The following is a 25,749-nucleotide window of genomic DNA, read 5'->3' as shown; positions in this document are numbered from 1 at the left end:
CCAAACTCTGTAGGAACTGATTGAACCCTGGGAGGATGAATCTGGAGACCAAGTAGGCTCCTATCATGTCGGACATCCTGGATATCATGATCCTCAGTACACTGGACTGGAAAAGTATATGAAAAACAGAGAATGTAAAGACCAGATCAGAAATATCAATGAAGTGACTCAAAGAGAAAGGATGATATAGCAAACACGTCTAATCTCACGAGTGTAATTGAGATGTCACAATTACTCAAATATAGGTGTTCATGCTAAAATAAGCTATAAATAAGGAAAAAACACGTTTAAAACTTCAAAGTAAAACGTCACCATTTAATAGCAAAATATCATATGTTTTAGATGAAAGTTGAAATTAGGGGTGAACAAATCCGATTTAAACATTTCGATTTGACATAAAACATCATTATCTTAAGTGAAAACCGAATTACGCCATAAACGACCACATTATCGTTTCGTTTCGTTTATTTATTTGTTTTTTTTTTCTCACAACATGTACACATTTTAATTAGCTAATGCAGAGAGTTATGGAATGTGAAAGCAAGTGTATCAAAAAAATCATTGTGGGCTTATCTAGTGAGACACTCCCTGTACATAGAGTACACAAATAACTAACATAAAGAAACGAATTATGAAAATAACTAAGACAAATGGGTAACAGGCGACGAAGTCCCCGGAAAATTTTGAATTTGGCGTCTTTGTTTTTTATCTTTGTTTCTCGTTTAAAACACAAAAATATATGTGGAGAGAAGAATTAAATTTCCGTGGAACGTATTTGTAGGTCCCATATGGTGGGCGGGTCCGAAGGGATGGGGAGGGGGGCTGCATGAAGCTGCATTGTAGCAAACCTAACAACAAAATCGAATAAACAATGATAACGAACTTAAGTTAAATCTGAATCAAAAAAGAATTTTGAACATCCAAAGTCTATATGCCAACCTTCAATGACGGGAATGTTTGGGTCCTCTTCCCCATATATTGCCATGCTCTCTTTGTGTTACAGAATAACTTATACCTTGAAATATTTGAAGAATATCTTTCCAAATTATAATAAGAGGCGTGGTTATATGATAAGCTAACAAGGGCGGCGGAAGCACTTTTAATCTGGGGGGCACCGACATCAAAGGGCACTTAATTTGCAGAAATTCGATTGGACTGATGTAGCCTTATATTTAGTACCCTTTTATAACTCTTATTGTATTATCTTTTTTGCGTATACACATCACTCCATCAACGCCCTCCCCCCACCCCTTTCATAGAAAATATGCATACTAGCTCTGCAATATCCAAACTTGTATGCACGACTATCTGAGCGGAGCGCCACCGTCGGTTGGCGCTGAGCGTACAAGAAAATTTTTGGTTTTACAAACCCCTCAGATGGCCAGAAACGGCCCTTCCCGAGTGTTCATTCCGGTTCCCTGGCCTCTTGCTAACTTGAGACACCTCAATTTTTATGTAGAAAAAGGGCACATTTTTAACCCTGAGGAAAAGTGGGGGGGCACGTGCCCCCTGTGCCCCCCCGGTTCCGCCGCCCTTGTAAGCTAACAAATAGTGGGAAAGGTGGGCAGAAATGGGCGCGGTTTTACGAGCCTCTCCATACGAATTTTATAGTGGCCCAGATAGAACATAAGAAATTGTAAATAATTGAGACTACTACTTTTCCCCCTTTAAATTTCGAAACTACATATACCGATTTTTTGTTGTTGTTGTATGTCTCAAACGATTTCTCAAATGTGTACTGCTTTACTCTACATTTACATATTTGTTTTGAAAATTCGACTACTTTGTTTCTCAAAAACGAGTGCATGAAGTAGTGAAATCTTGTCTTCGTACAATGTTTTACCTTTGTCAAACACATACTTTCCTATTGTTAAACACCACCTTTGTTTATTTGTTCAGTCAACTGTCCCCGCACCCAATATCTCACTAAAATATCTTCCCTGTGCTTTGCCTGTGAACTTTACCCGATTTGGCATCAGGCCAAGTATCGATATGGCCTATTGAAGACCGATTTCAGCAGTGGCGTAGGAAGATACTTTGAGTGGGGGTGGGGCAGTGGCGGCGGAACCGGGGGGGCTTGGGGGGCTCAGCCCCCCAATGAAAAAGTTGAGGGGGCAAATTCATGATAAGCCCCCCCAATATTTACCAAGGCTCCGAAACGTGCATCTGCCCATTTTTCAATGCATACTTGTCGATCTGTCCGATGCACACGTATACTATATAGGTACAATAATTTTAGTAATTGCTGGGGGACCCTCGGCCCGTCCCCTGGCTATAGACCACATTGTCACCCCAACCGCGTCTTCACGCCCCGTGAAAAGTGGAAGCAGTGAGTGTGAGTACCGGTAAGCGTAACACAACTTCGTCTTAGGCCAATGTCTTGCCTCATTTCAGCCAGTCCTCCAACATCCCCTTTCTTAGTGGCGGAGCGTTCATATATACAGTCAGGGGGCGGATGCCCCCCCCCCCCCGATGGACTCAAATGGACTGCTGGCGCCCTTTTCAGCTTTTCACTACTTTTTACTTATTCGCGATTATTGACTATTTTGTTGCGCTCTCATATACCTATTGACATTTGTCATATTCTGTTGGTGTAATTTTCCGACACAATGGCGACGACACCTATTTATTCTCCGTTTATCTGCAAATTAGTAGGGGCCGGAAAGGGTCATTTCCTGCAATCTAGGGAGTATCTTAATCAAAACTTTTCTGTACGCTCCGCGCCAACCTGTGGTGGCGCTCCGCTTAGATAGTGTCGAAAGCGCCCCTACAGACCATTCTTGCCCCCCTGACCAATACCCCTAGCTCCGCCACTGCCCTTACTACACTCAAAAACGTCTTTGCGAGTACACTACGAGTAATAGCTACTCTCTTAAAACACCATCGAATATACAAATTACAATGTTTTTACAGACTTTTACGTGCAATATGAGAAATTGCAGGCTTGAGACCCATATTTTAGGGCTAGGTATTCGCAGCATAAAACACCCGGGAAGTGCCGTTTCCGGCCATCTGGGTGTTTGAAAAAACACAAAATTTTCTTGTACGCTCCGCGCCAACCGATGGTGGCGCTCCGCTTAGATAGTCTCCATGCACACATTAGCCCCCCCCCCCCAATAATTTTCCCGTTCCGCCGCGCCTGGGGTGGGGGGAGCTGAAGACTGATGGCCGGCCTGGGGGAGGGGTATAAGGGGAGGGGTGTCCCCCTTTGGATTTTTTTTTTGCATTTCTAGGTGGACTCAGACGCAATTTGGTGCAATATAGCACACTTCAACACCCACTCCAGTTTTGTAAATAATTTTGCATTTTCACCTGGCCTTAGATGTAATTTGGTGCTCCAAATGAGATTTTTTTCTCATTTGGAAATGAAAAAGGGGTTTTCTGACTTGCGGAGCTAGGGGGGGAGGAATGATACTTCCGCCCAATATATTTCACTGGGGGGCTGGCGCCCCAGCCCCCCGGTTCCTACGCCCTTGGATTTCAGCAACATCAAAAGTGAAGTTTGGGCAAAAGATGTATTTCTCTGTGTAGGAATCAAGATTGGGGATGGGGTGCATCAGTAGAAAACGATCTAAAGCCAGAACTGAAAGTGAGTAGAGGTGGCCAGTTTACGCATCCACTGGCAATGAGGAAGTATCTCACCATATTAACATTAGATCATATCAAGTAAGAAAAGAATTTGAAGCACTTTATGGGACTACCGTCGCCATTGGTTACTGTCTGGTGTAGGGAATTTTATACCAGCCTACTTGATTTCAAACATTTATTGTAAGACAGAGGGTTTCATTTCTATAGACAGACAGAGAGATATAAAGCAAGGACATAAATTTGAGTCAATGCTTTCATGTCTTTCATATCAGACAATCACAATTTTGTACGTCTCTTCATAGTTATAATTATGGCTCGTATCACCTATGTATATTCCTCCTTTCCCTTCCTTTCTTTCTTTCTTAAAACAAAGATAAGACGTTCCATCATCAAAAGTTTTCTTTAATCCAAAATTGTGAAACGTAGGAGCACTGGAACTGAGAATTTTGAATTTACATCACTTGAATGCCGACCACGTGACACCGGCCTCAGAGCCGTGATGTGAATATAACTTTTAATATTTCTTTAACTTTTAATATTTAATATTGTACCGTAAGATATCTTATGATTTACAAATCGCGAGGCTACTGGCTAAGTGATAGGATTAAATAAACTCTCTACAATGTAGAGGCCTATAATTAAAATAATCATATATCATTAACACGTTAATACTTTAAACATTATCTTAACATAAACAGTGATGGAATTTCCAAATATTGGAAAGTTATTGAAAGAAAAGAAAGCTGTGTTGTAAAGTTAACTCACCAGCTGGGGGAAGGGGTGTAAATCGCACCAGAAAACACCCCATGTTCACTAAGTTCAGCTTAATGTAAATGATAAACTCTACACAGTGACATTGAAAATTCATACGGTAATATATTTTTATGTACGGAAGCCTCAAGTGAGCATCCCGTTAACAGACGTTACGTTAGTGTCGAACGCGTACTTCACAGGAGGAACGTTGGTGTGGGAAAATCCAAATCTAACTAAGAAAATTTTTAATAGTTTAAGATAAATGGAGTACCATTTCGGTGAGAACAAATCAAGAGAGTTTACGTTGTTTCTTATGCTTTTCTGTGTCATTAATTCCTGGCAAGGCGAGGATCCGTGTACGGCCATAAATCATCGGGATGATATTGACAGTTTCAGTAAGAACGTGTGCAACTATCGCATATAAGAAGAAGCGAAGAGAGTACATCGATGAAGGACAGAAGAACGTTAAACGTTGCAGCACGTGTGGCTCTGAGCTGTCGCGTAAGTTTCTTCCAAAGGCATATCCTATTCAGGAAGGTACTGGAAGTAAATAAACTGATAGAACCATTTTGCATCTAATTCCCCTTTACTGAAACAAAGTTTTCTCAAAATGGTGACGAAAATGTGCCCCCCCCCCCACACCCACACACCCCTCACACCAGGTACCCAAAAGCCCTACTCTTGCTTAGATGAGCGCACGAAACATCCCTCCCGGCCTCCTACTACCCGAACACCATAGAATTCTACTTTAACTTGCACAGTGTAGTCCTCCTCCTCTCACGGTAAAAGCAAGAATCCTCCCTTTCCCTTTTGGCTCTATTTATGCTTCATGCACTACAAAACGTACACAGAGATTTCAACAATGTTTATTCATTTCTGTTTTGCATAAGATTTCGTCTCTTTGCGAGTCGGACTCTGCAGCAGAAAATACAAACAAGCCTTTTACATGCAAACTGATATAAGTGCAATAAGGAATATCTGGGTGAAGTATGTAGTCTTGTCCAGGTTAATATTATGGTGGACGAATTTGTGCCCACGATACACGACCCATGACAAACCTTAATTATATTGACCAATCGTAACGTTACCCCAATGGAATAGGACGCTAATTTGCAAAATTCTGTAAACCTTGACCACACTACGGGAATTTCCCCCAACATTTCGGCGATTGTAATGTAAAACCTACCGTTTGTGACAAGCTACCAAATGTTCAGTGGAATAATGCTTCATTTCTGCCGCAGGTGAATTTCTCATGTATTTTCTTGTCGTTTTTGCTTATCCACCACGAACCTAAACGAACACGGTAGGCTATATATCACAAGATATGAGAAAAGATTCATCGCGGCAATAAAGTAACAAAACAAGTATAAAGCCTCGTTATGAGCGATCGTGGAAAGGGTAGCTGCTAAGATAATTGGGGGGAGCACGCGCTAACCACTACTGGAACAAAGATTACGTCCTTTCGAAAACACATTATGCAGTGAATACTAGATTGCATTGTATCGTAGACCCAATGAACATATCAGAAGGTAATTTAATCTACACAAACACCGAAAGCTAGGAAATCAGAACGGCTTGTCGGGGTTTCCGTATTGCAGTGTCATGAAGGAACTATGGTCATCAAGCATAAACGAAACGCAATGGTATTCTCCCAACAAAAGAATACCGGCTGTTGTCTGTTTAGGAATAACAGGACACGAAAAACAATACTCCTAACGGACGTGATATCATTATGCCATGTATACAGCACATGTTTGTAATTTTGTTTCGTATTCGTAACAGGTGCAGCTGTTGGTAGCTTCGAAAGGTGTTTTAATCCTGAAGCTAACTGACACTCGGGATTGTTCCATAAGGTTAAATTTATTACACTGATCACAACCTTCGTGTTGGAGAGGTGCTATAATGTACGTTCACGCATGTATATCCACCTGTAAAGATAAGCAGGCACCAGTCTTCGTTTAATATAAAGTAGGCTATATGCTGGGTCAATTACTGAAGTATAGAAGTCCCAAGATATGTACCATGCTTAACATATAGCCCTCCCCCACCCCCCCCCCCCCAACTTCCTCATTTATTCTCTAGTTGGATTGAAATGTACTTGTAGAAGAGTAATTTTCGAAAATTACTTCAATATGGTAGAATTGGTACATTTTACCAAGCTATGTGAAAAGATGCTCCATATCACTATTACCCAATACTTCATACGATAAATGTGAAGGAGCGGAACAAAGGACCATGCGTTCTAATTATAATTCAACGGTTCGTTCAGGATGTTTCTTGGAAGTTGTCTCTCGTTAAAGAGCGCTTGACCATTAGGCTCGAACTAAGTGATACCTATTTACGAACTGACTGCCTACCTTGTCCATGGAATTACCTTTACAACACTGAGAGGTCATATTTATTACAGGGTGATTGCTCCCTAGTGTCGAACCATTAAAATTGATAGATAACTGAAATAACCTGCAGCATGTTGACAGTTTAACTGCATTTTCGCATTTGTATTGCCAAATGAGTTAAATATCAGAAATAGCCTCTTCTTCATTCTTTGTTTGAACCTTACTGCATGTGCCATTAATGCATGGTAGGCCTAGGGGATTGTTCATTATTTTCATTGTTTGTCCGGCTGTAAGCTTCAGTTGAGCTTTTATGACAGTGCATGCCTGCTGCAAGCCCTGCCACAAGTCTGCCACAAGCCTGCTCAGTGGCGTAGGAAGGTACTTCTGAGTGGGGGGCTGAAGACTGATGGCCGACCTGGGGGAGGGGTCTAAGGGGAGGGGGAGGGCGGAACGGGAGGGCGGAACGATACCTCCCCCCCCCCCATATTTTTCACTGGGGGCTGGCGCCCCCCAGCCCCCCCCCCCCGGTTCCTACGCCTTTGAGCCTGCTACAAGCCTGTTACAGTCTTTCTTTAGCCCTGGAAAGATGCTGTTGCTTTATGCCACTGTGTTCAAATGACTCCCACATTGCAATTTCCCTCTTTGATTAGGCCTGAAATTTCGTAAGTGATTTGCGCAAGTTACAGTGTTATGTATGCTGACATATCAATGAATTCGGAAGTCATTTAGAGGTAACGTTCTAAAATTGTAAAAGCTTTGCTACAGAATTTGGCCATATAAAGACATGAGGCCAGGGACGTCGCTGTTGTAGGGGGTGTCTCACCCCCCAATCTTGGCAAAACTGACGATAGTTGGAAGATTTGAGTGCGACAGTCGGAATTTACGACTGTCGCACTCTAATTTTTCCGACTGTCGCACTCTAATATTCATATATTCTTGTAATTTGTTAGTGACCTAAAGTTTTCGGCCACAATTGACCTTTAATCAGTCATATTTATCACGTTTTCCTTGTCAAATTGAGAAATTGTATCTCGTTATCCTTGCACTCCACCATACAAAACTTGTTATAATTTTGAATACCGTAAAAAAAATGCCTAACAAAAATACTGTACATCGTATACAGTTAAAACGCTCAATGCTAATCTACGGAAGCTTAAAAATGCCATCAACATAAGAAACACTTTGCCCTATAAGGTGAAATTTTTCAGTAAATTGTTTAGAGTACAAGATAAAATCTTATCAAAAAACAGAAAAAAGGTTGGATTGCTCAGTTGCTTTAACTGAGCAATTGAACAACTTTCTGAAAAACGTTTAATTGACAACCTATCGTATCTCGTGAATTGGACGTGCTGCAAAATGTTCAATTGTTCACTTCATTCCATCTGAGCAATTGAAAAATTTTCTGCAAAATGTTTAAGTGACAACTTATCGTATCTCGTCAACTCAACATTTTTCTGCAAAATTTTTAATTGTTAAATTCATTCCAAATGCTCCAAATTCCAAATCCTTTTTTCATGTGAGTGATAAATAGTCTCACCCCCTCCCCCCACCCAAGAAAATAATATTAAGCGCGATAGGAAAAAGCACTGTATTTTGGGGTAATCTCACTATGTCGTCGAATATAATTTGTTGAAAATTTGTTGTTTTCCTCTTTGTTACATGAACATAGCTTTTGTAGTTAGTAGTCTATGTAGCCTCTCAAGCAGATAACCTATACTCAATTGCTTACTCGCTTAATTAACCACAGTGATTAATAAGTTTGTGAAGTGAGGGCAAGGGGTACAACAGTACCGAAAAAAAGTTCGGAACAAAAGTGCAGTCGCGAAAGATAGGGTGTCTGACTGACACTGACCGTTTCGTTGACGAGTAGTGCTGGGAGGAAGGGGGGGTACAAGGCAGCAGTCGGAATTTTCCGGCTCCAAAACCCATCCAGTTGGAATTTCAGCCACTACACCCACCCCCCCAATCATCAGGCCTTAGCTACGTCCCTGCATGCGGCCATAAATAAGAATTCATATGACCCAATGGTTGGGTGGTCCAAGGCGTGCTAGCCTTGATAAGTGCCCAAAGTGATTATTTTCGTGGTCCCGTTACACTCATTAAAAAAGTAATGATTTAATGGTCATTTAAATTGGTCAAGCACTCTTTGGACCGGGCAAGACGCATTATGGTACTCTTCTACAATGTCCTTAGAGTTCATGTTAACCATTGGTTAGGTGATCCAAGGCGTGCTGCATGGATTAGGGCCCAAAGCTTTTTCGTGGTCCCGTTACACTCATTAAAGGAGCAATGATTTAGTGGTCATTTAAATTGGTAAAGCACTCTTTGGACCGGGCAAGACGCATTATGGTACCCTTCTACAATGTCCTTGGACTTCCTATGACCCATTGGTTAGGTGGTCCAAGGCGTGCTGGTCTTGACTGGGGCCTAAAGATGTTGGCAGATCCATTTACATTAATTAACGAAGTAATGATTTAGTGGTCATTTTAATTGGTCAAGCACTCTTTGGACCGGGCAAGACGCATTATGGTAGTCTTCTACAATGTCCTTAGAGTACATGTTACCCATAGGTTTGGTGATCCAAGGCGTGCTGCATGGATTAGGGCCCAAAGCTTCTTCGTGGACCCGTTACACTCATTAAAGAAGTAATGATTTAGTGGTCATTTAAATTGGTCAAGCACTCTTTGGACGGGGCAAGACGCATTATGTTACTCTTCTACAATGTCTTTAGAGTTCATGTTAATTATCGGTTTGGTGATCCAAGGCGTGCTGCATGGATTAGGGCCCAAAGCTTTTTCGTTGTCCCATTTTACTCATTAAAGAAGTAATGATTTAGTGGTCATTTAAATTGGTCAAGCACTCTTTGGACGGGGCAAGACGCATTATGGTACTTTTATGCAATGTCCTTAGAGTTCATGTTAACCATCGGTTTGGTGATTCAAGGCGTGCTGCATGGATTAGGGCCCAAAGCTTTTTCGTGGTCCCGTTACACTCATTAAAAAAAGGAATGAATTAGTGGTCATTTAAATTGGTCAAGCACTCTTTGGGTCGGGCAAGACGCATTATGTTACCCTTCTACAATGTCCTTAGACTTCCTATGACCCATTGGTTAGGCGGTCCAAGGCGTGCTGGTTTTGATTAAGGCCCAAATGTTTTAATTTCAGTTCCCGTTACATTTATTTAAAAAAAATGTTGATTTAATGGTCATTTTAATTGGTCAAGCACTCTGTGGACCGGGCAAGACGCGTTATGGTACACTTCTACAATGTGTTAAGAATTCATATGACCCATTGGTAAGGTAGTCCAAGGCGTGCTAGTCTTGATTAGGGCCTAAAGTAATTTTTTTACATTAATTTAAGAACTGATGAAGTACTAGTCATTTTAGTTGGTCAAGAACTATTTGGACCGGGCAAAATGCATTATGGTACCCTTCTACATAGTCATTAGAGTTCATATGACCCATGGGCCATAGATAAACCTCTTTCCACGACCAAATGTTGAACATCTTGTAAGAAAGCTTTTGTCTTGCCAGAGGTGTTACGTCGATACCATTGTCGAATACGCAACTGAATAGGTATCAGTTACTCATTCGCGAATGTCGAACGAGGAACGGGGAATAAGTATCTAACTTCACACCGGTCAATTCACCATTCTGCTGCAGTGAACAACGGCGGTACGGTATACATCACTACGTACATCGACTACATTGTCAGGCCCATACTATTACTACTGTGTGTTGTTACTGTAATACTTTCATATCCAGGTCCAAGCAGCGATTTGAGTATATTTTGACCTTTTCTATTACTGTTACTGGGGTTAAATCCTTCCCCGAGCTTCTTTTGATTTTGATCTCAGGGCTATCATGAACGAAGGATGGCTGGAATTAGAAAGCGACCCAGGTAAAGTAATGAAACTCACAGGGGTTCATTGTTATTTACTAAGGTCTTATTACAAGTTGGGCTTAGGCCAGGTTATTGTTAGCCAGTTGACCTATTGGCACTGTAAAGTACAATGTATTGCAAACTGTGACAAGAGTAACACAATCATTGAATCAATATCCTACTTAGACCATGGTTAGGCCCTTCAATTTATTTTTAATTTTTAACATTTAATAGTGTAACTCATCTAGGCCTATAGCCTCCTTTTACTATTGTGACGTAACACAATGCACTCCTTGAGTCCTTGTTTCACATACTATACTGTAGCTTAATGTTAGATCCAATGCATTTCTTTTTCCTTTATATTAAGCAATATGGCCTGACCTTTGTGTTGTCAATTAACTTTGTCCTATGTTAGGCCTCTTCAGTATAGGTCTAGGCTAAACCCTAGCATAGTTTCACCTAGTGAATCTCACACAGCTGTAGGCCTATACCTGTTTGAAACTTTTCCATTATACGTAATGATCATTGATAAAAATAGTCTTGTATCAACTCTAATGAATATTTAGAAAATTAATATGCATGCTTAATTAGTCCTTACTCTTTCTTCACACAGGGTTATTTACACTCCTGGTACAAGAATTTGGTGAGTACACTTCATATTGTAATATGCAGAGGTTGTGAGTTCACATTCAGAATTTACAGACAGAATCAGTGAGCTATTGTCAGTATGATGGGTCGAAACTAATAACTGCTAACTCACTGCCTAATTGCCTAAATAGTTACCAAAGTAATCTACAGTGCATAAATGCATATCCACAGGACTGGAAAGATACCCTCCAGGCTGTTGTGTCAAACTCACATCAAAAGGAGAAGAAATAACATGAGGTGCATAATTTACAAGACTTTCCCCTCCCCCTCTCCCACTCTTCTTCCACTTGTCTTCCAACCTCTCCCCCAACATTACCACCTGTAGTAAGTACATTAATTTACCTTTTGAAATGTTTTGTTCAGGTGTGGAGGGCATCCAGGTTGAAGAGATATATGATCTACAAAAACCAGTGGAAGGACCAGTCTATGGGTTCATCTTCCTTTTCAAGTGGATCGAGGAGAGGCGGGCTCGCAGGAAGGTATCAGTGGATGATGAAGCATGTGTCAGAGATGAAGGCATCCTTAAAGACATGTTCTTTGCTCATCAGGTAGGAAGCTGTAACCCATTTTTTTATTCAAGTTCATTACACTTGATACACTGTACCCATACAGACCAGAGTACTACCCCCTAGAAGGAACTACATAGGGAAGCAAGTAGGCATAATTTGTTGGACACAAAATTCATTATATTTGTATCACTTTAACATTTCTTTAAAGCTATTAATATCAATCATGAAGTATACTGATTCCAAAGTTGCTGGAGAATGCTTAACTTGTGGGCACAAGTTCTAAAGTATTTTGGGCATTTTCATCATATTTAGCAAGTTTGGTTTCATGATCAGTTTTAATTCATTATATTTATAATTAGCAATTATGGTTTCATTATTAGCCCTTTAAGAAATAGAAGTTTTGCTGAAACCATACATCATTGTATATGTGGAATTTATAAAAATAAGATCATATTGGTGTATAGCAGTGAATCTGTCAAGCTCATTTGAAGTTGATTTTGAAAAGCTATATGGTTACCATTTATTCTTACAGGTCGTTCCAGATTCATGTGCCACCCATGCCCTGCTTAGCATCTTACTGAACTGCCCGTGTGATGTCGAGCTAGGCAAGACACTGTCAGAGTTCAAGGACTTTACAAGAAATTTTAGCCCAGAGGTAACGCAATGAGTTCCTTTCTGATTTAACAACTTTAATTCTTAGATCATCAAATGAACAACAGAAAATTGACTGGGAAATTATGAACAAATGAAAAGAAGAAGGAAATTTTTGGCTAGAAAGAGACTTGAACCAGGAACTTAAGGATAGCAAGTACTGTGCATTCTACGAACTAAGCAATCCAGCCCTTAGTTTGTGGCAATCACTATTCAGCCATTTCTTTGCAGAGGGATTCCTGCTCAAAGCTGCCTTATCTTGCATACTGTTTTACCAGGGATCACATGATTTCATTCATTAAAACCTTTTTAGATATCAAGTGAAGCAGTATGGAACCCAGATTTGACTAGAAAAGGGTTATGATGGTAATTATGTAACAGGTACTCTCTCAGACCATCCTGAAACCACTTTTTCTCCGAAATCAATATTAAGATGTTACTTTAGCATCCTCCATATTTGGGATACTGTGACAAGGGGAAGGTTTAAAACTGGGACATGTGAGGAATATTTTGCATTTGGACAATAATGAAGATTACACAGTCCACTTCATATCATCTAGAGCTAATAAATTGTAATCAGGATAGTATATGCATGCACAGTCACTTGGTACTGTAGATTCTTGACATAGCTTTATCGTACATTAAAAAGATCCTATGGGATGATTTTGTTAACTTTTACTCTTCCTCATACCCCAGAGTAAAGGCTTTGCCATTGGAAACATGCCTGAGATTGCTAAAGTCCACAATTCCCACGCTCACCCCGAACCTCCAAGACTCCCTGAGAAGCAGTTGAGTGGTTTGACTAAAACTACCTCGGGAGATACCTTTCATTTTGTGAGCTATGTGCCCATTAAGGATCGTCTCTTTGAGCTGGATGGTCTGAAGCCTTATCCAATCGATCACGGTAAGTGAATCAAGACAAAAGGTTGAAATGGACATAGCAGAAACACCCATTGATTAGGTCAAAAGCTAGGACAGCTAGGAGGGAAATTAGAAGGGCACTTAGTGTTTGTTCAGGCTTTGAGTCAGGTATGTGCTGTTGGATCAGTTGTGAAATAGTTGGAGGGGGGGAAGGGTGGGCTATAGCAACTTGGTATCAGTGATACAGGATGCTACAAGTGGTGGTAGCTACTGTGAGGGACAGGGAAGGTTACAAAGTGAAACTGGTATAGGGTGTCTCACAAAAATTTATAGAACTACAAAATTTTCGAAATGGCGGTACGTTTTAAGTTTGCGGACCAATCAGGGTGAAAGAGGTCAATCGATAGCAGAAACTCTTTGATTTTTATTATTATTAATTTTTAATATTATTAGTATTGCACTTTCAAGTGAACCACATTTTACCTTTCTTGCTTTACCCTTTCTTAAACATGCTAAGGACCATGGGCAGAAACAGAAGACTGGACTGAAAAGTTCAGAAGGGTCATTGCTGAACGATTGGAAAATGAAGGGTGAGGAATTTGTATTGATTTGGTCTGGTTGTTTTGTGCGGAATTGCAGATGTGAGACAGTTTTAAGATAGTTATAGCATATTAAGTATTGGTAAATGACAATAGCACACAGCTATAGCAGAAGTTTGACATGTATTTCAGATAAAGAAAAACAAGTAAGTGACCTTACATGAAGTTAAGGTTGGGCGATAATTGCTTTTTAACGTCACGATAAATAGTTCAAAAATTATCGCAATATTTCAATAATTACGATAATTTTTCCTCTATCAGAATTAGCGTAAATGTCGAGCTTTGAGTGGACGGAGAAAGAGAGATATATGGTGGGGACATTCAAAGAGAATATCTGAGTTTGTTATGAACTGTTCCCTTGAAAATAAATAACCACAGAAAATTTTAGTATTATTTTTGTGTGTCTGGCGATAAAAAATTCGTAAGTTGAGGATTCAAAATACTGACAACTTTTTAAATTTAAATTGTCACGAAACTGATGAAAATTTTGAAATGACAAGTTAGAGCAGCTATATTATGTGATAAAATGAAAATAATTTAATCTGTCTTACAATCTTTAAAAAGTTTAACTTACAAAACTTTCGATATATATGAAACAAACTACGTTCGGTAAAGACCCGTTTCTAGACTGCCTAACAATGAACAGCGTGCACTATACGTACATCAGTTTACATCTGCAGTGCTTACCCCTACTTAAATATCACGGTAGGCTACAGTACATGTGCTACCCCCCCTGTCTAACACCTGTTTGTTAACATTTTTGGCACGTTTCCAAAAAACTTTTCACGGCGTAAACTATTTTGGCTCCACTCTAGAAAAACTTAGGTCAGTCAATAAAGGATCGGTAAAGTTATGCGAAATATTATCTTAGACGTTCAAGAAAAGTAGGTAAATATCCCCGTAACATTAAGGTAAGAAAAACACACCTCAAGCCAACCGACTCCTCCGTATGAACAAAACAATCTATTCCCCATGATACACGAGGCACAGTCTACAGTATAGCAGACATAGCACGATATCAAGGCCCCAATAGCTACAGTATGGACGTCTTTATGAAAGTAAACCTTGCAATCCCACGTTTTAAGCCACTTTGCATGATTAACTAAATGCTAAATATTGTTTCCATGTCCTTGTAGAAAACAATAAGTTATGTTTTTGTTGTTACGTGAGATCCGTAACCGACGAAGTGGTTAGGCTATTTACTATACACTTAACTATGGTAGGATATTAATTTTTCCTCTTTTTTGGGGGAAATTCTAGAAAATACTTTCTTTTTCTCCCGCTTAACACCAGATGTGGACTTATTGTTTATTCATAAATCGGTGAACTAGAGCCTTGTTTACATGACATTAGTTGCATTTAGCACGATATGCCAGTTTCGCGTGAATTTTTCGAAAGTATTTTGCTCGATCTTTCGTAAAATTTGAAAGGTGAACCAACTTACTGTTCGTACACAATTGGTAATTTCTCTACTCATTTTCAGAGTTTTTCCCTCTATACAGACTACAGTCAGTGTTGTAAAAGACGTTTTTTTTTTTAAGAAGTTCAAAGTCAGTAAATGAAGTTGATAAACTTTATTTCTTTCCAACTTTCTCAACCATGGAATGCTAGAATAACATTTACCCATAAAACGGAAAAAGGATAATCGCATTTTTTCCACATTTATTTCAAATTTCTTTTACAAGAAATTATCGTCATATGTTCAATCCTCAAAAAATATCGTCTTGAAAAAAAATTATCGCGATAATAATAATTTTCGATATATCGCCCAACCCTACATGAAGTTCTGTAAAACAGTCATGAAGTTCACTGATACAATTGCACAAAATTAAATGGAAATAACATTTCTGTGTTTCATTCAAAATTCAAACACTGAATGGATGTTATCAACATGGTTGAAAGTAATATTACAAACCTAGTCTTAATGACAGCTAAGGGAATGTTGTCATCAGTGTAACCCATATCTGTGACCAAGTGCCAATGCTTTATACTGTCATAAATAAATATTTTTTGCACTCTATCACATATTGGTCAATATAATCATTATGTGTCCATTACCACATTTCCAAGGTATCCCTAAATTAATTTTTTTTTTTTTTTTGGTTCCTCACTTCAGAGGAGAGTCCGACATACGTTTCAATCTCATGGCAGTGGTCTCAGACAGACAGTCGAGCTACGAAGAGAAACTAAACACTCTACGTACCAACAGACAGATTATCCGACAGGCCATACAGAGGGTAAGGAAGAGTCATCTCTCTCTCGCTCTCCTTCCTGTGGAATCTTTTTATTCAATTTATTGAAATGTAACTTTTATGCTTGTTTATACATGTATAGATTATTTTAATATGCAGGAAAAGTTCATACTGTTTTTGTCACAGTAATATGCAAGATGTGCACAAAAAAATTGAATATGTCACCTATGGCTATTGCTAGTATTAACAAAAGTGTTAGATGGGAATTTAATTCAAGAGGTGCAAAATATGCCATAGTGTGTTGGAAACCAACTTAGGCGTCTTAACTTAAACCATCTTGCAATTGCTGTGTGCATAGTCAAAAAATATTTCAAATAAATAAGAATGCATTTCTTACCCTTGAATTAATCAGTAAGGTGGGTCTTTCTTCTTTTCTGGTCCAATATCTACATCCTAACCTTATTTTAAATTAGTGATATTCAACACTTCAATACAATGTGTTAAATAGTTGAAAGGTGCTTCTGTCCACTTGTCAGTCCATCTAACTTTTCATTGACAATCTCATTGATTATGTGAAAGCTATTCAAATTCAGATTTGTTGATTTCCAGAAGTATTAAGAGAGTGATAAATTCCATCATGTTTGCTGATTTTAAAGAAATTTTGTATGTTGTTCTTTGAGAAGCAAGCTTTTACCTTTAGGTCGTCCAAAAGATAAAGTTGTTTTATCCAGTAAGTTCTTGTTATGTGTCTGGTAACCTGTCTGAAAGGGTCAGTCTTGACGAAACTAACATATAAAGTTACATTGTATCTCAATGATGGGATAACCAAAATATCAGCAGGAGATTTTTCACTCGTTTTAAAGGAAAAACTTTTATCATAAATCTTCTTTGGAAATGAATTATGTCTTTGTATAGCTTATCAGAGAAGAGCAACAGAAAATTGAAGACATTAAAAAGAAAGATGCGATGAAGAATTTCGGGACAGATGAAACAGATATCAAGAAAGAGGAGATGAAGATGGACGATGTTAAACCAGTAGAGATAAGAGAAAGCTCGACGGCTGAGATGAGTGTCACCCCAGAGGAGAGGATAACACTGGTAGGAGTGGTGGAGGCTTCGGAGGCTGTCATTAAACCAGTGGAGGTGACAGAATCACACCACCATCACCACCACCACCACCATCATCATCACCATCATAAACGGAAGAAACGGAAGAAGAAGCACCACCACAAGTCCAAGAAGAAGGTGGAAGTGTTACCGGTCTCTGCACGGTATTTAAACATTGTTCTGTGTTTGAAAGGCAGATGTGTTTACTCAAGACTGACTATCATAAAATGACCATCAAAATCTGCTTGTTCAACATACTGTGCGCATATTAAACCGTTGGTCTTCTAACTAATGGAAGATTGCTTTTAACTTCAATTGTATGACTTCTTCCCTTAGTATATGTATTAAAGTACATACCTAACTGGTTTATCATGCTTTACTCTCTCTCATATACCATTAGACTGCCATTAACATGCTGTACATTCTCTTCCTCTCTCATATACCATTAGACTGCCATCAGCTCTTGACAATCACAACTACGCTAAGAGTCTACCCTCAGCTGACGAGGCCTCCAGCCCTTCAACTGAATCTGAGATGGAAGGCGACACGGTGAGCAACTCCGATGCTAGCAAACGTGCGGAAACATCCTCAACGAGCAGTGAATCTCAAATTGCAGACTCCATCAAGAGAGACCTGATTGATTACAACCCTCCTCAGCCTCTCATTCCTCCTGCCTCCTCCTCCCCCTATGGCCTGGAATCAGAAAACCTCTCCCTCCCACCATGTGTAGTTCTGTCAGACATAGCTAAACCTCTGACCATCCAGACCCTGTTTGAGAAAACCGCCACCCCTTCATCCCCGTTCAGCAATTACAGCACGGATTCCGCCTCTGAGGTCGGGAGCGCCTTCAATTCACCGATGAGGTCCCTGAACCATTCTAGAGCCAACAGTCCAAACTCGGCAAAGGTTACAAAGTTCCAACAGTGGAAAGCTAGCTCCTACACGGAGGAACGGAGGACTCTGGAAGAGATCATCGACGTCATCGAAAAGGATAAAGAGCGCATCCAAAGGTTGGAGGATGAAGAAGCAAATCTGGAGCTGAGAAGGAGAAGGTTGGATTCTGGTGGAAAGGAATTGAGATCTGGTCTGGTAACTTCCCCGACATCTAAGGTTAAACATGCACAGGCTAAGAAACAGGAGGAAGGAACAAGTATGACATCTAAGAGCCTTGAAAGTGCAGCTGATTTGGATGGGGCTAGTCCATTTACCCCAAGGGTAAGTTAAGTTTGATAAAGTAAAGCCCGCCATATCAATCTCAGTAACACCAACGGTGCGTAAATTATAAAATGAAACCCTTATGTAGGGAAGGCAATGGGTTCAAATTTTGGGTTAAGGTTTTTATCATCTGATATGGTCTTGTAATTTGCAAATGTATGCTGTAGTGTAGCCATTGAGCTGTTTTGAAGGTCTGCTTTTCATTATGTCAGTTAAAGGTTTCTGTCATTATTATCAACATATGAAAAATTACTCCGATATCAAGAAAAACTTAGTCATGTTAGTTATATCATTTTATATCACGGCAGGCCAAACAGTGGTTCACGAGCCACACGCGGCTCCTTAACAATTAATGTCCAGAAAGCAGGAATGTTTGCCAGAGCTCCTCTTTTGCATCACAATTAACATAAATGGTTAATTGACAACTTGCTTCATGTCTTGTAACTCTCAAACATCTGACATTTGTACACCTCATATAAATAGACATATGTTAATTATTTACATGTGTTAATTACATATGTTAATTAACCATTGACATACTTTGAGCAATTAACATCTGAAGAATAAACTGCTGTTAAGAAAAATGGAATGTTGGTCTTACATGAATAAGGAAAAATGCCAACATGTGAATCTTGAGTGACCATAAAAATCCATTTGTGATATTATTTTATATTTGTCTCCTTTTTATTCCTTCTTTTCTTTCCCCCTTTTCTTTTCCTTTTTTTTTTTTTTTTTTTGGAGCAGCAACTTCTGGAGATGATGAAAAGTGTGGAAGAAGAAATCCAGCAATTTGAGCAAAAAGTCCAAGACGAAAAAGAAAAGAGGGCAAAATATAAGGTAAAAATGATAAATTTTGTTTTCTCTGTACTCTATGGATATGGATAACATTAACATATATTTTATAGGGTCTCCAAATTATATCTTGGGTACTGCACAATTTGGTAACAATAAGTTTCACTTTTTGTCCAAACAGTGGGTTTGTATTGCATTGAAGTTTATTCATCCTAGTACATTTTCTACCAAGCTCGCTTGTTTGGTTACTCAAGTAGTGCTGTATACCATATTAGCCATTGCAAACCATAGTTCTAAATTGATTGCAATGAGGCTAGACCTCAATACAGCTGATGAGTATTTGGTTTAGAACATCCGTTTTGACAATGCCACAAATTAGCAGTTTAGTTGTGTGTAACTTTCTACTTTTTTATTATTTGGGTAGAAAGGGGGGGGGGGGGGTGGGGGGCTGGGCTGCAGGAATTGGAGAGAGAGAGTAGAAATTTTACCTTGCATATAAAAACAGATACATAGAGCAAAAAGTATGTAAAAATAATATTTATTTATATTCTTATCTTATTTGATTATTACTCAGATGACATTATTTAAATTGTCATTTCAATCAGTATAAACTACACTTTCAAAGTATTAGAGAGAAAAATGAATAAAGGAACTTAATTGTTGTAAAAAGAAGAAAAGTGGTGAAATATGATTGATCATTACCCTTCTTCCCATATCAGATTGACGACTGCCGGAGGACCCACAATTACGACCCGTTCTTGTTTACATTCCTGTCCATGTTAGCTGAGCAGGGCAAGCTCACCGGCCTGATAGAGAAACACTCTCAGTTTAAGTCACGTCAGGGTATCTCTGGAAGCAAACTCTCTCGGAGAAAATCAACATCAAAGAGAAAGCAGAGACCAAGCGGAGATAAGATGAAGAAAAAAGCTGGCAAAAATAGGTAGCCTCCTCATCTGCCCCTCCCATCCCCCCCCCCTCCCTTAGAGTACCAATACACCCACCACTCTCCTCATGTGAACACACTGCCTTTGAAACGGAAACACAAGCTAGTGGCTATTCAAATATATTGATGAATGTAAAGGATGCAAGCAAGACAACCATTCTGGCAGACACTTTGGGCGAACAAAATTAGTAGCCTTCAGAACGACGTGTCAAGGAAAAGGACTTATGCCTCTTCACATTCATTGGGCTGTTCAACCCAAGTATCAGATCTTGTGGTGCTTGTTAAAAAATTTGCATACCTTTATATTGCTGTTATTATACAAATAACATTCCATCAAGAATTTGCAACAGTCTGTTTTAATTTATTTTATGCAACTTTTTTTTAAGACGGAGCCTTTTTAGGATGTTTTAATTTTGTGGCAGCATAATCCAGACTGTTAAAGGTTATCGTAGGTTGGAGCTGATCAAGAAACTTAAGTGAGTCTGTTGTATGTAAAGAATAATATTTCAAAACCCTGTCAGATTTACTGGTCCAAGTACTTGTGCAACGAACAGTTAGGCAACAAAATAGAGATATAGTTTCTGTTCAAGCTTTCTGGTAGCGTATGTGTTTTTCAAACCATTTAATAGCATATCTTTCTATCAGTAGTTATGTTTGGGCAACAGAACCACTGAACAATTTTCTTTTTCTGGTTAAACCATATTACATCACATTTTTTAACAATTCAAATGTTATGTTGTAACAACTCAAATGTTGTGACAGTTCAAATGTTGTAACAAAGGATTTTGTCGTAATAGTAATGTAACAAAAATAATAATATAGATCTGTTACTTGTAGTTTATGTTGTAACATATTTTATAGCACATATTGTAAATTTATGACAGTAAGTTGTAATAGGATGTTCATGCATGCATTGTAAACAATAATGCAACATGATAGGGATATATACCATTTGTGCAAGCTTACGCATAGCATTGTATAGCATATGCTGTAACAGCCGTAACAAAGCATGTGTCGTAACGACCTTAAAAATGAAGATATAGTTTCTGTCTAAGTTTAAAGGAGACATGAACTATTGGTTTCATGTCATAGAAATTACTGTCATGAACAACTTCCCCAAACAGCTTAGAAAACCTTATTCCGTTTAGTATATACTGTAGATTAAACCTTCTTTCACCAACAGGGTGGGAGGACTTGATCAAGCCTAAATGCAAGCCGACTTGTATGTATGCATGTATGTATTTTAGATCCTCCTGCAAGCAGGAACTTGCAAAGAAGCCATCATTGGCTTATCAAAGCCGCAAGCTGTCCAAAGTCAGTCTCTAATTTCATATTTAATGTCCATGATTAGGAATTGTCAATTGTCAACAACTCTGTAACTGGACGACATACATTAATCTTGGAGTGACTCGAACTCTGGACCTTACGATTGGAAGGCACCGGCGTTAACCACTCAGCTTACACTCCTAACACTTGTGCTTCAAGTTTTTCTTGCTTGTCTTTATTTATTATCATGTCTATCTTCAGCTCTAAAGATGGGCTCATTTAAGAAAAAAATTAACGTTTTAGCCTGATCCAGTGATGGCATTGGTTTCATTCTCATTTTAATTTGAAAATACGAACAGAAAAACACAGAATATGTAATAGGGCTCAGATCCTAGTGGCACTGTGACATCACAGATGTGCAACATGACAGCTCCCAGACATGCCTTTTAAGTTATTATACCTCCTGAATGGAACAAGATTTGTCTTAGCTGTTTGGGGAAATTGATCTTCACAGAGATATCTAGCATTTAAGCCAAGTATCATGGTTTCATACTTTATGGCTGGGGTTCTCAAATCATGTCGATACTTTGCTCTAGTTATACCTTGTTTCTACCCGTAGGCATTCTATATCTTTTTCTCTCTCTCTTTATGTTTTTTTATTTATGTTTTTTTTGGGGGGGAGGGGGGGGATTGTGTTATTTGGCAATTTGGTATGCTAACTTTTTTATGCTTTGTAAAAATTTGTTGAGATTGTTGTATATTTGAGAGCAGTCTGAAGAAGAATCATGGCTAGTGAAGACAAAGACGATAATCAAAATCAGGGAAACAATTCAAGACAAGAAGAACAAACAGGGTTAAATTATGAGGAGAAAGATGAACGATTGAAAAAAAACTAGCTACATAGAAGGAAGTGACACAAAGCAAAAGCATGATGGATGTGATCACCGACTTAACTAACTAAAAGTACAGAAAAACACCAAAGAGGAACGTGAACTAAATTGATACAGATAGTGCCAAGGACACCTAAACAGGCAACCAGATAGAATAACACTGGACAATACAGTTATACTCCAGCCTAAACATGAGAAGTAACACCAAGCAAAATGCACCCAACTTACTAGAAGAAACAACACCAAACAAGTTGGGTGCATATAGAGAATAGGTTTTTTCTGTCCATTTCATTGCATTCTTTGCAGCGTAATATTATTTGTAGAGGGCAAAGTTATTCATCAAGCTGTCTTTTAAAGGGATATTTTAGCCTGAAAATTTTCAAAAAAAAATTATCACAGAGCAAGGGGAAAAAAGAGACAGTGTGATCCAGCTCTCCCTCTTGATAACTTATTCTGTTGCTGGGATATAAACTTTTGAAATTTATTCATTTCATTTGAATATTAAAGTACATTTCACGATAATTTGTGTTGTCATACATGGGCAACATACCAGACATTTTGTTTCTCATCATTTCTCACTGATACAATGCGGACCCCTACATATAAATTAAAATTAACTTTTTTAGCTGTTATGAAGTCACTTGATCAAACTTTGCCGACAGAAAGTAGCACCACCGTCATGAAATTGGATTATTTTTGAAGGTCATATAATCTGGAAAGCTGTAAAGCAGTGAGTTGGATCAATGTGCTTCATTTCATAAGCTCTGTTATATATGTGTGTTTTTGCTTTTAGTTGTCAGCCTTAATATCCCTTAAATTATGCAATTGGATTAATGTTACCAATTATGCTGTCATTGAAATAGCGAATTGGCTTCTTTGTAATTGGAACATTATTTTGGTTTTCATTTCAAATGCTTTTCTTGCCAAGGAGGCCTTGCATTAATAAAAAGTGGTAAGCTCAATCAAATATGTCAATCCTATGTGTTCCCCTCTTTCTGTTTTTTTTTTATAGGAGATGTATGGATGGACACGGATGAGTGGGAGGATGGGAGGGGTTGTTCGAGTCTCCCTCAAGGACTTGTGATTTTGCTTTGACTTCAGAAAGTGCTTTCCACATTTCCAAGTATGGTATACACCAAAAAGAATACCTTGTTGAAATGAAAGGAAAACATTTGATGGAGTTAAAGCAATTTGTATGCAAAACCTCAATGCTTTTCTAACATTTCCCTCGTCATAAATTGTTATAACACTATACTAAGCCACTCTCGTAATACACTCCTGTCGTAGCACCCATGGACACAACCACCATATTTGTTATGAGGGAGGGGGTCTAAGTTACATTGTCGTGGAGAGGGAGTGTGATCCTGATAGCCCTCGTTTCGTGACATCAGTTGGCGTCCGTTGCTGAGATTTGCCTTTGTTAATGTAGAATCTTGTACATTTCGAGGAAACTGATCCACTTTAACTCAACGAAGAAAAGAAAAACTTTTCTACTGATAAGATATACGTACAGTGTATATTGATAAACTATCAAACCGTAACAACATCGATAAGTTAATGCAATGTTGGGGGGGGGGGGGGGGTATTATCAAGTCCAGATGAACTTCTAATTAACATGTGAATACAATCAGCCCTGCAGGACCTGTGACGTGACTTCTCCTATTCCGTTTCAATCTGCTATCACTGTATTAACACAGGGCAATGAATTGACATATGAACTAGTCCTATTGTATTGACGTGAGCGCGAATACTAGGATAATAGCTTTATCTTTGTGAAGAACTTCATGCTTGTGTTGGACCGAGCTAGGCTCCCGACTTGATCACACAATAGAATGATGTAAGCCATAAAGTCAATAGCACGTACATCAAGTTACTTGAGAAAGTTAACTTTCAGGTTTACACAAATCATGGGTACAATGTACGCAGTGCACCGCCACACTCAGTTAAGTATGGCATGTCAAATTGATTATCATGTGACGTAGCAATTACATCACGGCGTCAATATGTTTTATTTCAACTAAAACGTTCAATTATAATGTCTCATTATATAGGAAAATATCGTTAAAAGGGTCACTAATTGGATCTGTACCTCAAAGCTAGTAAAAAAGTAACTTTTTCAATTGCATCCAATGATTAAATGGTACCATCGTATTATTTAAGTTGAGTTTGAATTCTAACACGGAGTGTTACAACACAAGTCAGAACCGGTATCATCAAGAACATTCAAACAGCATAATGTAATCAGGCGCGGATCCAGAGGGGGGGGGGGGGTCCAGTGGGTCCGGACCCCCCTGCTCTTGGCCAAAAAACCAAAAAAAAGAGGGAAAAAAAGAGAAAAAAAAAAGAGAGAAAAAAAGAGAGAGGTGCTTTGCATGGCTAAATTGAGGGGGGTTCCCTGTTGTACTTAAATATCCAAGAATTTCACAATGGATAGAGGGAAACCCACTCCCCTTAAACCCTAGGATAACTGGAGGCCAAACCCCTCACCCTTCCAGAATCCTGGATCCGGCCCTGCATCAAACAGTGGTGACGGAACGGGAGGGGGATTGAGGGCTAAAGGCATTATGATTTTTGTATCATCTCAACTCATCTGATATGTATTACCATATTTCATAGATTGTTTTTTTCTCATCAATTGAGAAATTGCAGACATGAGATCCATATTTTCAGGCTAGGTACATGCAGCTTAGAATACTCGGGAAGTGCCGTTTCCGGCCATCTGGGGGGGTTTGTAAAGCCCAAAAATGTTATGGTACGCTCCGCGCCAACGGATGGTGGCGCTCCGCTTAGATAGTCTTACGTTCTGGCGAGGCTGGACCAGTCAGACCCCCCCCCCCCTTGTCACAAATCCTGCATCCGCCCCTGGTAATATATATAATATAGCATAACATATCAATTAGACTAAAAAGGAACTCAAAGGAAGCTCAGGTGAGCTTGTAAGTATGAACCCTTCCGTAAATTGTTGGGAGAAACAAACAAAGTAGACAATATCAATAAGACAATCAAAATCAAAATACGAGAGACAAGAAAAGAAAAAAAACGTAAACGTATGACTATAATCATTCTAATTCAAAAATATTCCAGTTTTTCATTTTCACTGTATTGGAAATTTTAAGTGGATTCAGTGACTCTTATTTGTATGATAACACCCCTTATATTTATTTGTTAATCGTTATAACCACGGAACTAAAGTTAGGCAACCTTTTCCCACGGTCTGGGGAAAATTAAGTTAAGTGCCACAATTGTTCCAAAATCTTCACTTTAGTTGGGCCGACTTTTAATATTTTTAAAGTTATGTTTGTTAGTTGTTACTTATTTTGTTATTATAAATAAAAAGAGTAGGCTGGAAGTTGGAATGTTTCCGAATAACGAGACGCTTTGAGCACATAATGTAACAGCACGGCCAGAGTCCGCGAAACGTTTCCTTTGTAGCGCCCTCTCTTGTTTCCTAGCAACCAGTTCATTGTTTACACGAGCATGCAAGTACATCTGTTTCTTGATTGTTTGCTGTAACTGCG

The 25,749-nt window shown here is 38.9% G+C and overlaps 1 protein-coding gene across 2 annotated transcripts in view; it reads left to right on the top strand.

Annotated features, from left to right (window-relative positions):
* Window positions 1-23,198, top strand: part of LOC139961242 (ubiquitin carboxyl-terminal hydrolase BAP1-like) — a 228,619-nt gene extending 205,421 nt beyond the window's left edge. The window contains exons 2-12 of one of the 2 annotated variants that reach the window (XM_071960326.1): window positions 10,428-10,576; window positions 11,172-11,201; window positions 11,570-11,754; window positions 12,248-12,370; window positions 13,063-13,270; window positions 13,745-13,817; window positions 15,943-16,063; window positions 16,934-17,289; window positions 17,575-18,340; window positions 19,085-19,177; window positions 19,852-23,198. In XM_071960326.1, coding sequence (XP_071816427.1) covers window positions 10,540-10,576; window positions 11,172-11,201; window positions 11,570-11,754; window positions 12,248-12,370; window positions 13,063-13,270; window positions 13,745-13,817; window positions 15,943-16,063; window positions 16,934-17,289; window positions 17,575-18,340; window positions 19,085-19,177; window positions 19,852-20,076 — 2,217 coding nt within the window. In that variant the 5' untranslated portion in view covers window positions 10,428-10,539 and the 3' untranslated portion in view covers window positions 20,077-23,198. Of the gene's footprint in view, window positions 1-10,335; window positions 10,577-11,171; window positions 11,202-11,569; window positions 11,755-12,247; window positions 12,371-13,062; window positions 13,271-13,744; window positions 13,818-15,942; window positions 16,064-16,933; window positions 17,290-17,574; window positions 18,341-19,084; window positions 19,178-19,851 lie in introns of those variants that run through there. The other variant, XM_071960325.1, reaches the window with a different exon arrangement.
* Window positions 23,199-25,749: the final 2,551 nt, after the last annotated feature.

Source organism: Apostichopus japonicus, chromosome 20 (assembly GCF_037975245.1).
Source record: "Apostichopus japonicus isolate 1M-3 chromosome 20, ASM3797524v1, whole genome shotgun sequence".
NCBI lineage: Eukaryota > Metazoa > Echinodermata > Holothuroidea > Aspidochirotida > Stichopodidae > Apostichopus > Apostichopus japonicus.
This window is presented reverse-complemented; position numbering and strand designations above follow the sequence as displayed.